The 17,480-nt window shown below is 48.9% G+C and overlaps 1 protein-coding gene across 2 annotated transcripts in view; it reads left to right on the top strand.

The window, feature by feature from the left end:
- TRIM33 (tripartite motif containing 33) overlaps window positions 1–13,060 on the top strand; it is a 38,906-nt gene extending 25,846 nt beyond the window's left edge. The window contains exons 12-20 of one of the 2 annotated variants that reach the window (XM_019485987.2): window positions 920–1,052; window positions 1,625–1,688; window positions 2,001–2,160; window positions 3,255–3,601; window positions 3,978–4,101; window positions 5,080–5,154; window positions 5,853–6,005; window positions 7,840–7,890; window positions 7,970–13,060. In XM_019485987.2, the coding sequence (XP_019341532.2) occupies window positions 920–1,052; window positions 1,625–1,688; window positions 2,001–2,160; window positions 3,255–3,601; window positions 3,978–4,101; window positions 5,080–5,154; window positions 5,853–6,005; window positions 7,840–7,890; window positions 7,970–8,182 (1,320 nt within the window). In that variant the 3' untranslated portion in view covers window positions 8,183–13,060. The remainder of the gene's footprint in view (window positions 1–919; window positions 1,053–1,624; window positions 1,689–2,000; window positions 2,161–3,254; window positions 3,602–3,977; window positions 4,102–5,079; window positions 5,155–5,852; window positions 6,006–7,839; window positions 7,891–7,969) is intronic. The other variant, XM_059717431.1, reaches the window with a different exon arrangement.
- The last annotated feature ends 4,420 nt before the right edge of the window (window positions 13,061–17,480 follow it).

The raw sequence follows: 17,480 nt of genomic DNA, 5'->3' as shown, positions 1-17,480 counted from the left end.
AGTTAATACACAACATCGATATCAAGACCCCGAGTGACACTTACGGCCACAAGAAAAGATGTCCAATAAGAATATCTATTTTAGTGCCTAAGGCTGGCTACACAGGGAAAGTGTAACCAGTTGTACAATGTTGTTGAACCTGATGCCATTTATGACCCAGAACTTCACTAATTCAGATTTAAGGTTGCCTCATTATGCCTGTAAGGCTTTTTGAAGCACTTGTCACTTGGATCATTATGTAGAGTTGCGATAGTGCCATTTTTCTGATTTAGTTTGATAGAGACTCTTCTGATTTGAGTAATTGACGTCAAGTGAGTTAAAGCTGTCATTTTTATTTGCATATTTTTGAATTACCCCACTCTGACACTACAGCTTTCCCTCATTTAGAGAAACCTATTTCAGTAAATAACTGAAAAGTAAGCTTAAGTTTTAGGCTGCTGATGTACTTGTCAGTGAGTTCCTACTTAAGTAATTTAGAGCGTTACTAATTCTGGTATAAATGTTATTGTGAAGCGAGAACATAACTAGAAGCTGTGCAGGTGTGCGCTGAATTCAGTCAGTGTTTGTTGGGAGAACAGGCTATGCCTGCAGGATGTAAATAAGCTTATGGCAGTCTGGCAATTTAATACTTCAGGAGTATTTAGACTAGATCACTGATTTAATATTTCTTATCTTTAGGTATATTCACTTTGCAAGGATTTTATAATTATTGATTGGCTACGCAGAAAAATTGACAACTTAAATTTAAAATGCATTGTTCAGCTAACATGTATGCAATTACATGTACCCTTACATGTGTATGCAGATGAAAAATTGTTACCGGTTCACGATGTGATATCCTTTGGGAGAAGTACCTTGTGAGGTGCAACTTTCTTAACCTCTGGACTTCTCTGACTTAGACTTGGGATTTGTTTTTCAGCTGGAAGACGCTGGATCAAGTAGCTTGGATAACCTACTCAGCAGGTACATCTCAGGCAGTCACCTGCCCCCTCAGCCAACGAGCACCATGAACCCTTCCCCGGGGCCCTCAGCCCTGTCTCCAGGATCATCAGGTAAACTGGAGAGAGAGGATGGGAGGGGGCTGCGTGTTGAAAATAACTGGCAAGCGATTTCCCCAGCGTAGTTTAAAATTATTTTCCTCTCCTTTCTTGGGATGTAAATGTTTAGATTATTGTTATTAGTCGGTCTGTATAGGCTTGATTTGCACGTATCCACAAAACAGTTCTTTCAGCACCCTGGTGGGTCTCTTCCCCATGTAACTTTTTTTCTAATTTATTTTCCCTTTCTTTGAGTTTGTATGACATCTATACAACAGGTCTGCCTTTGTACTAACTTATTTTAAAAAAGTAGAGACATTTTTAGGTCAGGAGCGTGGCCGTCTTTGTTTGGATTAAATTAAGTAATTACTGGGATTGTGAATTGAAAGGCAACTGACAAACTACCATTAAAATGCCAGTATTGGGTTAAGCTGGGTGCTTGAGCCAAGTGGCTGAAAGGTTGCTGATTTGCCTGAACTGTTGGGCCACCATTAGCATCATTATTGTTGGTGGTGCTCCATGTATTCTACTGTAAATGTTAACACCTTACACAGAATCAGCTTTTCACAGAAATGCTCTTTTTCCAGGGTTATCGAATTCCCACACCCCAGTGAGGCCGCCTAGCACCTCTAGCACGGGCAGCAGGGGGAGGTGAGTATGTTACTAGTTAATAATGTGGCTAAAAAATCAAATGTCAAGAACAAATAGAGACTTCAAAAGTCTTTAACCAATCACTGTTATAACTGTGACCTCTTACTTGAGGAGGGATTCCATATAGCAAATTCACGTCTTAACCCATCGCAAATGGTTTTTTTGTCGTAAATTATAGGCATTAGCGAAAAAAATCAGAGCAGCTACGGCTTTTAAGCAGACATTTTCAGCGAGACTTAAGGGGGTGTTTGTTCTGTTATAATTTTGAAGTGCTCCTGACCTTTCCATATACTTACACACTTCTTTTTCTAGCTGTGGATCATCAGGCAGAACTGCTGAGAAGACGGGCATTACTTTCAAGTCTGACCAAGTGAAAGTCAAGCAGGAGCCTGGGACGGAGGAAGAGATATGTAGTTTCTCAGGAGCAGTGAAGCAAGAAAAAACAGAGGATGGCAGAAGGAGCGCATGCATGGTACAGTTGTTGGGTGAAATTGCATGGTACTGCACCTTTGAGAAGCAGGAAAGCGGAAATACATGGTGCTTAGGAAACACAGAGCCTTTTAGCGAGTGAAAGGCAAGCTGCTCCCCAGTACTGTGCCTGAGCTCTGTTCTGTATGGCACGGGTCCAGAGAGAACAGGGCCTGCCAGTATCTCGCCAGCGCTGAGGCTGCTGGTGGTAACGATAGGGTTTAATGACGTGAATACCAGTCCAGGGGCACCAGGACTGGGATTGCCACTCGTTTGCTATAGACTGTCAGACAGATGCTTCCCCTTTTGTCTTGGGCTGATTTGGACTAGATTTGATCTAAACGTGCGAGATGCCATCCTCTCTTGGCAGGTGTTGCTCTTGCATGCCTTGGAAGTGGCGCAGCAGAAATGAGTTGGAACTTAATCTCTAGCTGGCCCTGCTTAGGAGTTGATCCTACCCTTTGGTTCGTGTGCTGATTCTGATATGGTCAACAACATGCAGGCTGGAGTCTGCCAACTAGTGCTTTCTTAAGGCATTCAGTAAAACTACCATCAGCATCTTAGTACGTTCAGTTTTTAGTCTCTAGCTAATAAAAGCTTTAAATAGCTCCATCTTAGACTTTCAGCGTTAATCTAATCGTCACAAACATTCATCCAAGTCCACTGCAATGCCTCGTAGAAAAACAGTCTTAATCTCCCAAATGCATAAACTGATTTACCAGAACGAGCTCATCATGACACTAATGCAAGGATGCTGAGAAGCCACCCAGGAGAGCATTGCAGGGTTTTTCAACTCTGGTTGATGTCTTGGTGGGGTTGTGTACTGGGAGTGCGATGAGGGAACTTGTTATCCAAAGCCCTTCTTAAAGGTCAGCCTAAGAACAGTGAAGTAGCAGGTGTGTTTTCTGTAGGATTTATCGTTAGATTGGGCCATCCCTGTGAGAGGCTAGACTTTTATACAATAGCGGTTCTCTTGCCAGCGTTCTTAGTCTGCCGTGGTAGTAAGCAGCCAAATGTCTTCTGATCCCCAGTATGTGAGCAAAGATGAATTTGTAGACTGATCCCTTTGCAGATTATCATGTGCTGCTTTTATTCCAGCTTAGCAGTCCCGAGAGCAGCCTGACACCACCTCTGTCTGCGAACTTGCATCTGGAAAGCGAGTTGGAATCTTTGGGGAGTCTTGAAAACCATGTAAAAGCTGAACCAGCAGATTTAAGTGAAAGCTGCAAGCAATCTGGGCATAGTCTGGTAAATGGGAAATCCCCAGTAAGAAGTCTAATGCATCGGTCTGCACGAGTGGGAGAAGGCGGCAACAACAAGGAGGATGATCCGAATGAAGATTGGTGTGCCGTATGCCAAAATGGAGGGGATCTCTTATGTTGTGAAAAGTGCCCAAAGGTGTTTCACCTCACTTGTCACGTACCGACACTTCTCAGCTTCCCCAGGTACCAGAGATCAAATCGGCTTTCCATTCCAAAAAATGGCTTTGTAGGCTTTTTTGTAGGCTGCTCAACAGTATGAGTGACCCTGGAGCCCCAGTGCGCACGAGTAGCACGAAAACCTCCAACGGGTTCGCTGGCCCATACGTGCATGTGTGTTCCCTGTATGGTGTCATTATTTTTCACTGACGCTGAAGACGTGCGCAGGGTACAGGCATTCGAGCTTGATAAACGATACGATACTATACTATGTTATAGGAGCCTTTAATATTCGACACGGTGACTCTGGGGAGGTAAAGAAGCTATAGAAGTATCCAGGTGGTCACTGAATAGTAGACCTAGTCTCTGGATTCCTGAACTAATTGTGTCTCTTCTTATTTAGTGGGGAGTGGATATGTACGTTCTGCAGAGATCTGAGCAAACCTGAAGTAGAATATGATTGTGACAATTTGCAACATAGTAAGAAGGGGAAAACAGCACAAGGCTTAAGTCCGGTGGACCAAAGGGTATGTGTTTAAAGACTAGGCATCAGAGCCTAAGAAGTGTCATATTTGGCTCGTTAATCCATTATTCATTGTCGTCCCCACGCTATACCTGTACTTTACCCAGTAAGCGAAAATTTCTTTGTAAACAGACTGCATATTTTACCATTAATGTTCATACATGAATTAATCTCAGAAATGGTTCTAATTAGGCGCTCTCATGGGTTTAACCTTCCTAACCTTTGTAAAAGTTTTAACTTCCCTGATGCAGTTAGTTCCTTTACCTAAGTTGCATTTCTTAAATGTGCGATGAGAGGTGCTGTGTTTGTTCTTTAAGAGCATGTTGGAAAAAGCATGTTGTGTGCCTATTATCTGCAGCTTTGTAGATCCAGCTATGCGCATTGTTTAACGTAAGCAGTCAGATTGCCTGCAACCTATTACTTATTAAATGGATTCCCTTCAAGGAGGCTGTTTCCCAGTTGAAAGAGTAAAATGTTTGTGATGGGGGAAATGATAAAAAGCAATAGTTTGAATGGATTTTCAGATTGTTTCATTCCAACCTCGTGTGGAAAAAGTAGGCAAACCCTAGAGTGTCGTCCGGTGGCGCAGTATAATCAGTCGCCTGCAACAGGCTGACGAACGTAACAGCGTCGCTGACCGCTGCCCAGTTACCTTCCTGAGCTGGCTGCCTTCATTTAATGGTTTTTTTGCAGCATTTGGTGTGTTAGCCCAGCTCTGTCCCCCCTGGGAAAAGGAAAGCAAGGGAGGAAGGCAGGGGTAACAAGCTTTTTCCTTTGGGCTAGCTGAAGTAAATCCGTTGTTCCCTTCACAATGGATACTTTCCATATCTTTGAAAATGGATGAAAAGTAAAATCTAGGCTCAAGGTTTCATTTTCTGCTAGTGAGACTGTGTAATATGAACCTATTGAAGTACAGACTCTTTGACTGAAGTTAAATGTAGGGTATTAATTTTAAGATTTCTGGTTTGTTTGTTTTCACAAGAAATGTGAACGTCTCCTGCTTTACTTATATTGCCACGAGCTGAGCATTGAATTCCAAGAGCCAGTGCCCGCCTCGGTGAGTTCCCTGCTGCGTGATGCTGGGGCGGGGGGAAATTCAATGAAAATAAAATGCAAATGATGTCTCCAAGGGGCCAAAGTCTTAGCAGGTTTCTGTGTTGGGAATGAGTTGTTTGTTCTTCACGTTCATCAGCAAGACGCTGTTGGAGTAAAACCAATCTGAAAATGTCACTGGTCCAACTTAGAATGGCGCTTTGCATCGTTAAACGTGTGTTTCTTCTAAAATGTTTTCAAATAGCAATAGTTGAACGGGCTGAAAAGGTTTTGGGGTATCTGATAAAATGCAAAATATTTTATCATTTGAATTTAGCAGAAGGCTTTAGAAAAACCAACCCGTTGTTAGCCATGTGGATAGAACAAACATTTGATTCTCTTTTGACTTGCAAGAGATGTAAGAGAAGTCGCATGTAATGGTTCTAGAAGACAGTGATGCTACAGCGTGATCTTTATACACGACTTCCTTTCCAGCGTCCAGTATATGTTGTATTATTAACTTGATTATGATGTTGTTGATTATGGTGGTGTTAACCTTCCCCGCGCAGTCGTGGTTTTCCCGTATACGCAGTGTGCGCGTGCTCTGACGGGGCTGGGTGGTTGCTGACCTTAAGTGAATGGAATCCGCTGCTTCTGTGAAGAAAAGAATTGCATAGCAGCCATTTCGGGCGGTTTGTGATCACGTGCGCTCTTTCTTTGCAGATACCAAACTACTATAAAATTATAAAGAAACCAATGGATTTATCAACGGTGAAAAAGAAGCTGCAGAAAAAACATTCCCAACACTACCAAACTCCTGAGGATTTTGTGGCAGATGTCCGGCTGATCTTCAAGAACTGTGAAAGGTTTAACGAAGTATGTTCGCTTCCAATCTCTAGAGCAGTTAAGGTTGATGTAGGGCTGATTCTGCAGCTGCTCCACACAGCTCCTGCTTGCCGAGCAGAAGCGCGGCGTGCGGAGCACCTGAAGAGTTGGACCCTTTGCAAGTAAATACAGCCCGAGTGCAGGCCTTCCTTTCGTGTTGGCTGAGAGGGTTACACAGTGCACTGAAGGCACGAGCTGTACCAAGGTTTGCAGGGAGCAGTTGGCTTGGCAATAGCTGCTCTTAAATTTGGATTCTGCACCAAGGAGCAGCATGACCCTCGTGGCTGGCCCATCTCAGATGGATTGCAGCCATGCCTCAGAAGTGCAGGGTTAATCGGGCATCCCTCCAAATCTCACAGACGATATCAAAAGCAGACTGCCACATCGGTGCTTATCAAATATTATGCCGCAAACTTGTTAAGGAAAAAAGCCTCTGCAGAGAGCAGCCCTCCTGAGTCTAGCTCTTGCTCAATTAAAATGAGGTTTTAATTACTAAACAGAGCCTAAGAAGCCTTCTGCAGCATGACCCAGCAGCCCCTCATTTCCCCAGGTTAGTTCACCCCAAGAACGGGCAACCAACCCATACAATGTAAGATCTTCCTTGTGAGTGTGGCTAAAGGCACGTGTGGCAGCGTGACTTCTGCTTGCCAAGTACCAAAGTACTCGCCTACCTCACAAGTGTGCACAGTGTGCACGAGAAGCTGGTGGAAAGGGTGGCAGCAGTAACCGAGGAGAACAAAGAGAAGGGAAATGTAGGCTATCACATAAGTTCCTCACCCATAAACTGCTGGAATAAGGGAATCAACCCTGGGAAGAGAAATCATCATCTCTGAGGCTTCTCATACAATACAACCTAAAGTCCTGGAGACTGGGCTGTAGGGAGGTTGGAAGCAGTAGATAATTATTTTCTATGTGTAACTTCGCATTTTCTGACGCTGTTCGGAAAGAATTTCTGTCCTGCTTAGAGTGGCGGCTTGGGGCAGCCACACACCAGCCTGCTTGTTAAGTCTCAGCTCTGCCTCGCGTAAGGTATGGTCTTAGTAGAATCCGAAAACAACGTGCCGAATGAGGCAGCCGCGCACGTGGTTGTTCTGAGCTCATGACTTACCGTATCCCTGTGTCAGGTAGAGAGGTTAATGGGGAATGTGGAGAGAGAGCAGCTCTCCAAGCCTCTCAGTCGAGGGAGTAAATGAAGTGTCCCCTTTGGAAGAAACATCTGCTGCTGCTCTGAGAGGTGTTGCATCTGTGTCAAGACTAGGAGGCGGGTCTGGGAAACGGGTACTTTTAAAAGGACTCTTCAGACCTGACTCCTCACACACTTAAGTGCTGACTCTAACTTCGCAAGCTCAGGGGGTCTGATTGCTCAGGGTGTAGGGCCAGGGCTGGTTCCCGTGTCTGCTTGTCACATGGAGGTAACAAAGTGGGGAACGAGAGAGGCAGGAAAGCCCGTTTCTTTTGTAGAAAAGAACTTGCGCAGGAGCTCTTCTGTTACAACTGGAACCGCGTTGGCTTTCCACGATACTGTTCTGGGCAGCTGAGTTTTGGTAAAGAAAAATCTGTCGTGAGAATCATTTGCTTGAATGTAACTGGTAGCCGTTTACTGTATCCAAGCCTCCTATATTGCCCAAGGTCCGTGTGCTGTAGGTTTCGAAAGAGCCTCATAAAGCGGGTGGCCTCTCTCTGTTGAATTTGAGAGCTAAACCAATCTGGTCATAACGATCTGTTTTTCCTGTGATGGCTGACTTCAGTCATCCAACCCTGTGCAATCGCATAACTTTAGAAAGGATTATAATTTCATTTTTTTTGACTCTGGTGTCCTTTTTAGATGATGAAAGTTGTTCAAGTTTATGCAGAAACACAAGAGATTAATTTGAAGGTAAGCGTTTCAGACCATGCACACTTGGTGAAGGGACATGCGTTACCGACAGGTGAATATTCCTGTTCTTTATTTGCAGGCTGATTCAGAAGTAGCGCAGGCAGGGAAGGCAGTTGCATTGTACTTTGAAGATAAACTTACAGAGATCTACCCAGACAGGACCTTCCAACCTTTGCCTGAGTTTGAACAGGAAGAGGACGATGGTGAAATAACGGAGGACTCCGATGAAGATTTTATACAGCCGCGTAGAAAACGTCTAAAATCAGATGAGAGACCAGTGCATATAAAGTAATCTGATAATATGGACCTAAACTTATTGTAAAAACTGTTATTTAAGTGTTCCCGGAATAATATCATGCCTACAGTGGCCATCTTGAAGAAGCTGATAGCTTTTAGACAGTATTAGATTACAAAGCAACATTTGTACAGAAAAACGTTCTTGTCAAAACGGGGAAAACCTGTATTGTATTTTTGGGGGATTTTTTTTTTTTGGTTTTTGGATTACTTGGAATTTCCTTTTCTTTTCCTGTGAAGATTCTCTCTCGGCCTGTCCTCACAGATAGAGGTGGGCGAATGCTGAGAGAGGTGCAGACTTGAGAGGGCACTCCTTGTACAGATAAGTGGACTGTTGCACTGCTTAATACATTTTCTGCAAGACTGGACCCATTTGGTTACTGTATCTCTCACGCTGGACTGCAGGCTAAACTGTAAGAGATGTGGCTAGCAATCCCCTCTTGTGTGAAATGGAGTGCGAATTAGATCACTGATTTGATCAACTTCTCATTTAAATGGTGTTGTGAGTGACTGACCTTCTGTGTTGATCCAGATATCTAGAGTATGCCGCCTTTCCAGCATTTTATGTACAGAAACATCACGATCATTAAACCGTTCTGACCTGGCAAGTGCAGCAGTGTGAGTTCTTAATACATACAGGACTAGGTCTGGCTGTAACAAGTGCTTCTTGGTAGGGTCCATTTATAGGTATTAATGGAGTCCAATGTACGGAGCATGTACGCGTACTTCTTTTTTGGAATTCATAGGATTTTTTGTCTCTTCCTAATCCCCCCAAGAGGCAGAATGTATTCAATTTTTGTTACCTAGATTTCTGTACTTACAAATTTAGACTGAGAAGGTAATAACTGGTGGTTTTCCAGTCTTCCTAAATATCAGTTTCTGAGAGACCGCTATTGGCAAACAATAACCTGTTGACTACCAAATGTGTAAAATTTCCTGTATTCACTTTGTCTTATTTGTAAATAGTGGATTGAAAATTCCTGCAGATCAGCAACATTTGTTGAGCTGTTTTTAAGCTAATGTGTATTCTTACTAATTGTTCCTATCAAGAACGGATTTGTAATATATGCTGTTTCTAACATTGCATTCATATGGAGGTTCTATCTTATTTTTATTAGAGAACTACTCGAAACTTTCTTCGGAAGCAGCTTATGAGTGAAATGTCTAGAAAGATTGGAAGAAACCTGTTGGGACTGGGTTACTTGCCTTCCATGACACGGAGTTACTTGCACAGACCACGGTTTAAATAGAGCGGCTTCTGGTCAGATGTCGAAAACAGATCAGTCCCCAGCCAAACTCTGTATGCAGTGGGCATCTCTGCAGCGCCTTTCCACAGCACACTGCCTCGATTGCAGCATTTGTGGGTAGAGATGCCTTCTTGACAAAGTAGTTAAACTTTGGACAGCTAAACTTCCTCCTTTTACTGGCCTGCTCTTTAAGGACTAGCACCGAGAAATGGGATTTCTAGCCCTTGTACAGTCGTACAGTCTTCTGTTGGAACAAGATGAAAAAGTCCTGTGTAAAGAGACAAGATCGAGGTGCCCAAAATGCAGATTTGCCATGACATTTTGTGTGAATGAAACAGAAATGTGGCAAATAGTCAAGGGGTTTTTTGGTTTGTTTGTTTTTTTTTTTTTCATTTTTTCTTTTCAGCATGAGAAACTATTCATAGCATATAAAGAAAGATTTGACTTAACCATATGATAGAGGTAAATATTTTAGCACAAAATCTATTGAATCAACAAATGATGCTCTTAAGAAATCTTTATGCAAATCACTTAGGTTAATTTTGTTTGTATACCGTCCGAACACGAATGCATACAGCATGTGACTAAATCCTTTCTCAACCCCAGAAAGGGTTTGAAGGTGCTTACAGCTTTGGCTCACTTCCTTAGGTTACCTTAAACATTGCACTTAAAGGATCAAGCAGAATTTTGATTTTGTCCTTTACTTTCAAGTGGTAATGTTTTTCCGAAGGATTTTGTCCAGTAAATTGTAATCGTAAATAGTTTGCATCCTAATCAAAAAGAACGGCTAATTTGAAAACACGCCAGCGTCTGCTCTTAGAGAAGCATGAGTGGGGTGAATGGGAAGTTCTGATCCGTAAGTAAAACTGGATTATTTAATGACTGTACACTCGTCACCTGTTCATGCATTTCTAGATTCTCTCTTAGCTTTGCCGATTGGAACGGGATTTGTACTATTAAGCGTACAGCGGACAAGGTTTTCTGAGTTCTCTTCAGTTGGGTTTGCTAGTTTTTATGGCTCGTGTAAGCACTCTAGTTTCTGCAGATGTTGTTTTAAAATGTTAAGACTTGTCCTGCCCAGGCTGATTCTGCTCCCCTGTAACAGGTAGACAATTCACTCTGGTCCAGACCTTTTGTAATGGTGTAAATTAGCCTTGATTCCATTAGTGAGTCTGAAACCCCAGCTGTGATCCTGGTTACAGGTGAAGCTTTTTTTCTTGCACATTACCCCGAAAACTTCCTTTCTTGTCTTCAGAATACAATAAAGATGACCATTTATGTGAGATCTCAAGCCGCGTGCCAGAAATCTCAAGCGTTTCCCTTCACGTCTGTGTACAGAGAAATGGGTGAGACTAGCGCGTCCGAGAGGATTTTCGTTGTTGTTCGGTTGGTTGTTCCCTTTTGGAAGTCCAGATCCGATAGTCCGGTAGCTGTTCGTAGTTAGCTAGGGTCCATTCAGGCAGGGTCCTAACAGACGTTTCAACTACGTCGATACGCTGCTTTCCCCCTTAGACCGTGACGGTAAATGGATCTTAGGAACTGGTCAGAGTTGGCTCAGCCAAAACGGGTTTTGTGCCACGTTGCATCCGTTTTGCTCGATAGCAAGCGATTGTTTTTGTATCCGTGGCACGACGCGTTGGTTGGAGCGATTGCTGACGGTTGAGGGATGTTGGGATGGACAAGGTGCCGTACAGCGGGGGAGAGCCGTGTCGCAGAGGCCAGGCAGGCGTGTCGCGTGGTTTCTCTGCGCAGCTGCCGTGTCCCAGCGTGATAGCAAGAAGTTAAGTCTGGTACTTGATGCCGTTATACGCTTGGATTTGAAACTGTCTTGTAAAGAAAAAAAGTATCGTTCACGTCTCACCCTTTTTGTTGTAAATGGTCCTGACGTTTAAGTTAATCCAAAGAAGTAAAAGGCAACTGGCTTTGAACCAGGAGTGAAAAGTGTACAGTGTGCTAATTGTGGACTTCTCGATTACCTCAGCAGGTATCCTGCCATGTAATTACTAGTGATTAGTGTTAATTTAACCAGCTAAATAGGTTCAGGTCTCTTACTTAACTGTGCCCTGGAATTAAGTGGCCTAACATATGTTGTATTAAGGCTGAGTTCCTATCCAAAAAAGGGTGTTCCCCTAACTTTTAAAGATAGAAATGCTCTGTTACATGTAGATAGCTTGTTTTTGTGAAATGTCACCAGTACTACTAGTTGTGGCATTTGCTGTGTGTCCGCATACTCAACACTGGATCCGGGAGATGTTTTATAAACATTTCTGCAAGCCACTCGAACGAACAGAAATCTTCGACATTAACCCGCCCCTGCCCTTCAGTTGTATAACCTAGTTTTAGCTGATCCTACTTAAGCTTAAGTGATGGCAACAGTGTTTTAAAGTTGCGTGTATGATGTACTGGATGTAGGCTTTTTCCTTGTTTTTCTTATTCTCTTCCTTGGAAAAAAGCAATAAAACTGCTTTGTCTGTTGCCTATTAGCATGACAGGAGTCCTTTCCTTTGGATAGTGGTTTTATAGGAAAGTTTGTATGCATATCACCAAGTCTAGCTTTTAAAAATAAAGTGTGCAGGAGTTATTGACAATATAGTGTGGCATTTTATTTTAAAAATTGGGGAAAGTTAACATATTTTTTTAAAAAGTAGGCGTTTGAGTAAATAATGGAGGTACTTTTTTAAAAAAAAATTTATATGCCACAGTTTACATAGACATATTTCAGACTAAACCTATACAGTACATTGTAATTTTGGAGGTGGTGATTTCTTTTATTTTGTCAAAATGCATGTACAGAAACTCTTCCATCTTAGTTCCTTGCGTTGGCTGAAGGGGTCTTCTTTATATGCTGCTTTAACAGCATCTGAATCAAAATAGTTTTACAAATTGCAGGTCATTTGGATATCTGTATCGTAACTGACCTATCCAACGTGCAAAATGCAGGTTTGCCCTTTTCTACTGAGTGATCTTTACAGCGAAAGGCTGCTTTCTTTCAGGCTGGTAGATGCGTGCAAGAAAGGGTACTAAAAAGAACCGTGCACGTCTGACTTGTTGCGGCATTCCCTGGAGAGGGTGACCTAAATTTCAAAGAAAGCGAAAGAAGAAAAGAAAATGCATGTCTGCTAGTGGCCTGCGAACGCAGGGATTTCTCAAGTTCAAGACACCACGAAACATGTACATAAGCCTATAACGATTTGTGCAATTGAAAGCCTGTTTTAATTTTCTATGTAAACCTACTCATGGAAGGGTTAAATTCGCGGCAGTTTGGGATTCTTTCTTGCTTCCAGTAACTAAACTGGTACTTTTTTGCACATAGGTAACTTTGCTCATCCTTCAATATGATTCTTCAAAAAGTGCTGTTTCTGTGGTATTGTATTACCTGAATAATCATATTTAACTTTTTTTAACAAGGTTACAGTTTCTAATTGTTCCGTTCCTGTGTTTTTTGCTGGTGTGTAATAAAGGCAAGATTTTTTTTTTTCTTTTCTTGGTTATTTAATACATTAGCTGCCTGTAAATATTTCTTGTTAAATGCTCTGGAATGTGGTGTAGAAGTTGTATTAGATCAGTTTAAAGCATTGTTTGAAAACCACTTTGTTTTGGTTATTTCTATTAAACTAGAAAAAAGGGAAGAGTTTTGCTTTGAGTTTTTCTTGCAAATCTGAGTGGAGCGTTTCTAGAAACGTTCCTTTCTTCGGCTCAGTCTTTAGCACATTCATTCCTTTTAGAAATGAGGCTAGGCTGGAGGGGACAGCGTGAGTGCGCTGCTGGGCTTGTCCCGTGTGGCCGGAGACCCGTCCCTCCATCCGTGGCGCACGTGGGAGCAGGACGAGCAACTCCCTGCCGTGCTGAGCTCCAGGGGGTGGGAGGAAGGAAGCTGTCTGGCTGTGAAAGCGGTTCCTCTGGGGCTGGAGTGGAGAGGTCGCCCCCAACGGGCGAGCAACAGGAGCCCCTCTGCTCACGGGCACCAGCGGACATGGTGGGTGTCTTACCCCCCGACACAGGGTGCCCGTAACGGGGGGCGGCTGCCCACACCTGTATCTTCCCTCGTGCCGCGTTAACCCTGAGCTGGGTCACACATCTCGACCCAGGCTCAACCTGCTCCTTCACGGCCAGCGCCACGACTTCCAGAGCAGCTACCCGACAGGGCTGGCTTCTGGGGATCCTCCTTGTCTGCACCCTGCCCGAGGCCAGGCCCGGTGATCAAATGTCCCTTCTGGCTTTAAAAACCTTTGTTTCAAACAGAGAAGATGGTCGCGCAGAGCTCTGTGGCTCCCGGCCACTCGCTGACACAAGCGGCCTGCTATCCTGCTGGTCACGGAAGACGTGGCGGGAGCGAGAGCGCTTGTAACTCCGAGTGCTCGGGGCGAGACCGGCACCACGGCTGCATCCCCCCGCGTGTGGCAGTGGTAATGGTGTCGCTGGCCAAAGCACCCCTCACACGCCTACTTCCACGCTCGCGCCCACCTGCCCGCTCTGTGGCAGGGACGTACTTTTGAACGCTCGGGTGTTTTTGGATGAGTTCTGCTGCCAGTCCTCGTGCCCGCAGACTCGGTGTTTGCATCCCTCGTAGCCCCCGTTCCCGTGCCGGAGCGGCTGGCTCGTAGCTCGCTGCCGCCTGGCTGCGTCCGGCAGGCGCGGCTCCCCGTGTTGGGCTGGGGTAAGGGAACAATGGCAGCCCTGCGGGCGGGTGTTTGTGTGTCCTGGCGAGCAGCACGGAGCACGCTTCCCTCTGTCCTCGACAGAGTCCCGGCCTTGCCAGCCCATCTGCTCCTGCTGCTGCCAGCCCATCTGCTGCATCGCCTGCTGTGCTGTTCAGTGGAGCTGCCGCTATTGCTGGACTGATCTGTGGCTCCCAGCAACCCCTGCCTGCCTCCGTTCAGGCCCCTGCGACCAGGCAGACCCCTTTCCGTCTTGCTCGCAGCCCCGTGGCCAATTCCCTCCATCTGCCCCAGGCTGCTCCAGCGGGCTCCGACCACTTCCTCCCTCGAAGAGCCAACTGTTACTGGGGAGCCAGCCCTGCCCGCCGGCAATAGGGAGAGCCCTCCTCGCAGGGCTGCTGGGCAATGCTGGCTGAGACGGAGGGAGATGGTCCAGCATAGCTGGAGCTGCTGCTCCCTCCCCACGCGTGGCAGCCCCTCGGCCTGAGGACAGGAGCTGGGGTCGTAGTGCTGCATCTTCCCTCCCTCCCTTGCGGCTCGCTCCATGGACTTGCCACGGCCGAGAGCCCGACAGGCTTCAGTCCTGGACAGATGGGTGAGTGCACGGAGGCGCGGACCGCCCAGCCCCGCAGTGAGTTCGGGGCAGTGCTGCGTTCTGGGGGTGCTGGCCCGTGCCCGCCCCGATACCTGGCTCGGCGCTGCTGGGAGCCGCGGGGCAGATGGCGCAGGCTGCTCGTAGCCCCCGGCCCGGTCGGTAGCTGCACGGCCAGGCCAGGCAGGCTGGGCTGGTCCCTGGGGGTGCCCTGCTCTGGCTCCGGACTGAGGCGTGCGCCCTGCCTGGGTCTGTCCATCCATCCACGTGTCTCCAGCGGGAGTTCCCGTGGAGGCCCCAGCTCCGCTCGCCCCCAGGCACCCTGTGCCTCTGGAGCCCCCCAGCCCGTCGGCAGCTTTGGGCTCTCGCGGGCCAGGCCGGGCCGGGCAGCCGGGTGATCGCCCTCGGCCAGAGCCTGGCTGCGCTGTGAAGCCCAGTGCGGGCCGCATCCCGTCCCTGCCGCCCCTGCGCTCCAGTTGCTCTGTCCTGGACTCCGTGTCCACCCGGCCGGGCTGGGTCCCAGGCCCGGCAGCGCGTGCTGTGGCCTGCTCCACTTCTACAGCTGGGTGCGGTGGAAGCAGGCTCCAGGCAGCCGCACAGGTGTGCGCCCTCTCCCTCCCGGGGCTCCTGTGCCCAGGAGGGCCGTGCCGCAGGCTCTGCTGCCTGGCTCAGCCTCCGGCACGAGGGGTCCTTGCCCCCTCCTCCTGCCCCAGCCGCCCTCCCTGCCAGGCCTGGTGAAGCTGTAAGGGGCTGGCAGCCGTGAGGACGAAGCGAGCCAGGTGCTACCGCTCGGCGCCGACAGAGGGAACCCCTGGCATCCGCAGTCTCAGCCCGGAGCCCGGAGCTGCTGGAGCAGAGGGGAGCGGGCTCGGGGCTGCAGCCCCCGGCCGAGCACCCCGGCCAGGCTGGGCACGGCGTGGTGCAGCGCAGCAGGTAAGAGGCCACTGCCTGCAGGGCTTGGGCACTGCTTTCCTCACCCCCTTGCCCTGGAGGGAGCGTGCTGGGGCTGCCGGGCACAGGCTGAGCCTGCTCGTCTCCCGCAGGCGGACTGGAGCAAGCTGTCGGGTCTGCCAGGCTCCCGCTGGGGCACGCAGCATTGCCCCTCGGGGGAGCAGCCCTGCAGCCAGTGCCGGTGCGCTGTGGGGGCTCGTGCCTCTGTCCTGGCAGTGTTGGGGTTCAGGCGCAGCACAGGGGTGCTGCGTGAGGAAGAGGAGCCTCCTGTGAGCCCTGGTCTCGCGTGCCATCGTGCTGTGCCCTTGAGCCCCTGCCCCGCAGCCCCAGGAGGCAGAGCCGCTGCAGTGCGGGCAGGGACGGGTTTGCTGCAAAGCTAAATCCCAACCTCCTCCCTGGCACAGACCCTTGCACGTGGAGGTGGGGGGCCGCCCCGGCGGGGCAGCCAGCCTGTGAGCACGGTCTGGACGTGCCAGGAGGCAGCAGGCACGTGGGGTGAAGCCTGGCCTGGCCCTGCTCCGAGCTGCCAGCACGGGGCAGGGAAGCTGTAACCGCTCCCAGCTCTGGGCAGCGTCGGCCCAGGCTCCCACAGGCAGTGCAAGGCTTGGGCTGTGCGGGGAGAAGGCCTCCCCCGGGGCAGGAGTGGTCGCCGGACAGGAGGCTCCAGGGAAGGGAGCGTCCTCGTGGCAGCCTGTGCGGCGCCCGTGTTGCTTTGCTGACCTGCGATCCCGGTGCGGCCGGCCCCACGGTGGCATTAGTGTGGCACCTCGGCTGGCCTGGCCGTGGGTGAGGACACCTGGCACGATGTGCTGCAGGCATCGGACAGAGCGGTGGTCCCTGCCCGGGGGCTCTGGGGCAAGAGGGGTGCTCCAGGGAGCAGAGAAGGGTGCTCAGCATCGTGGCCACTGGGCTCAGCCAAGTCCTCATGGGTGTCCTGCCAGCATTGGGGCCGGGGGGCCGGCGCATGGGAGCTCCTCCCAAGCAGCCAGGGAGCGATCGGGAGGGGCTCGTCGGTCTGCCATGAGCAAGCCGGTGCTCGCGACCGGGTGAACGTGTGGGAAGCTTTTGAGCAGTGGCGGGAGCAGGGGACGCCCCGGGAGCCCCGGCGCAGCCCCGCGCTGGGCAGGGAGAGGCGCCCCGGCGGCTTCTCGAGGGCCGCGGCACAGTGCTGGCCTCCACAGCTCAGCCCGTGCCTCGCTGCACTCGGGGCCTGCAGCTGGGGTCAGCGGCCGCGACCTGGGAACGGCCTCAAGCTCTCCCCGCTTGAAGAGGCATCGGCCCTTCAGGCAGGTGGTCGGGTCGCCGGGCCGTGGCTGCAGGGCCCCATGTCCAGGCCACCCCTTTTGGCCGTGGGTCCTTGCTCTTTGCAATTCCAGGCTCCCGCGGCGCGGCGCCCGCTGCTGCTGCCCGGGCTGTGCCCACGGGCAGGCGGAGGAGCGGGAGCCGCCCCGCAGCGCGAGCTGAAGGCCCTTGGTAGCAGACACACGGCAGAAAGTGCTTCTCGCTCCCGGCCTGAGCTGGGCTGTGAAGTCGGAGCACAGAGAAGTGCCGGCGCCACCTGAAAAGACTGTTTTTTTAAAGAATTTTTTCATGTCCCAAGCCCAGTCGAGTCCAAACCCGAGAGTCAGTCCAGAACCAGAGGTGGCCCTGCAAGCGGCAAATGTCCTCCGCCCCACCTGGGGCTTCAGCTATTTCCAATGTCTTTTGGCGGGCGTCCTACGTGCCGGCCCCAGCCCAGAGGCTGGGGGTTCGGATGCCCCCAAGGTTTGCCTGCCCTCAGCCCTACGGCCACAGAAGCAAGCGAGGGAGGAGTCTCCCGTTTCCATAAACTGGGCTTTAACCCCTACA

This window comes from Alligator mississippiensis, chromosome 14 (assembly GCF_030867095.1).
Source record: "Alligator mississippiensis isolate rAllMis1 chromosome 14, rAllMis1, whole genome shotgun sequence".
NCBI classification, from domain to species: Eukaryota; Metazoa; Chordata; order Crocodylia; family Alligatoridae; genus Alligator; species Alligator mississippiensis.
Note: the sequence above shows the minus strand (reverse complement) of the source record. Positions and strands in the feature narration are given on the sequence as shown.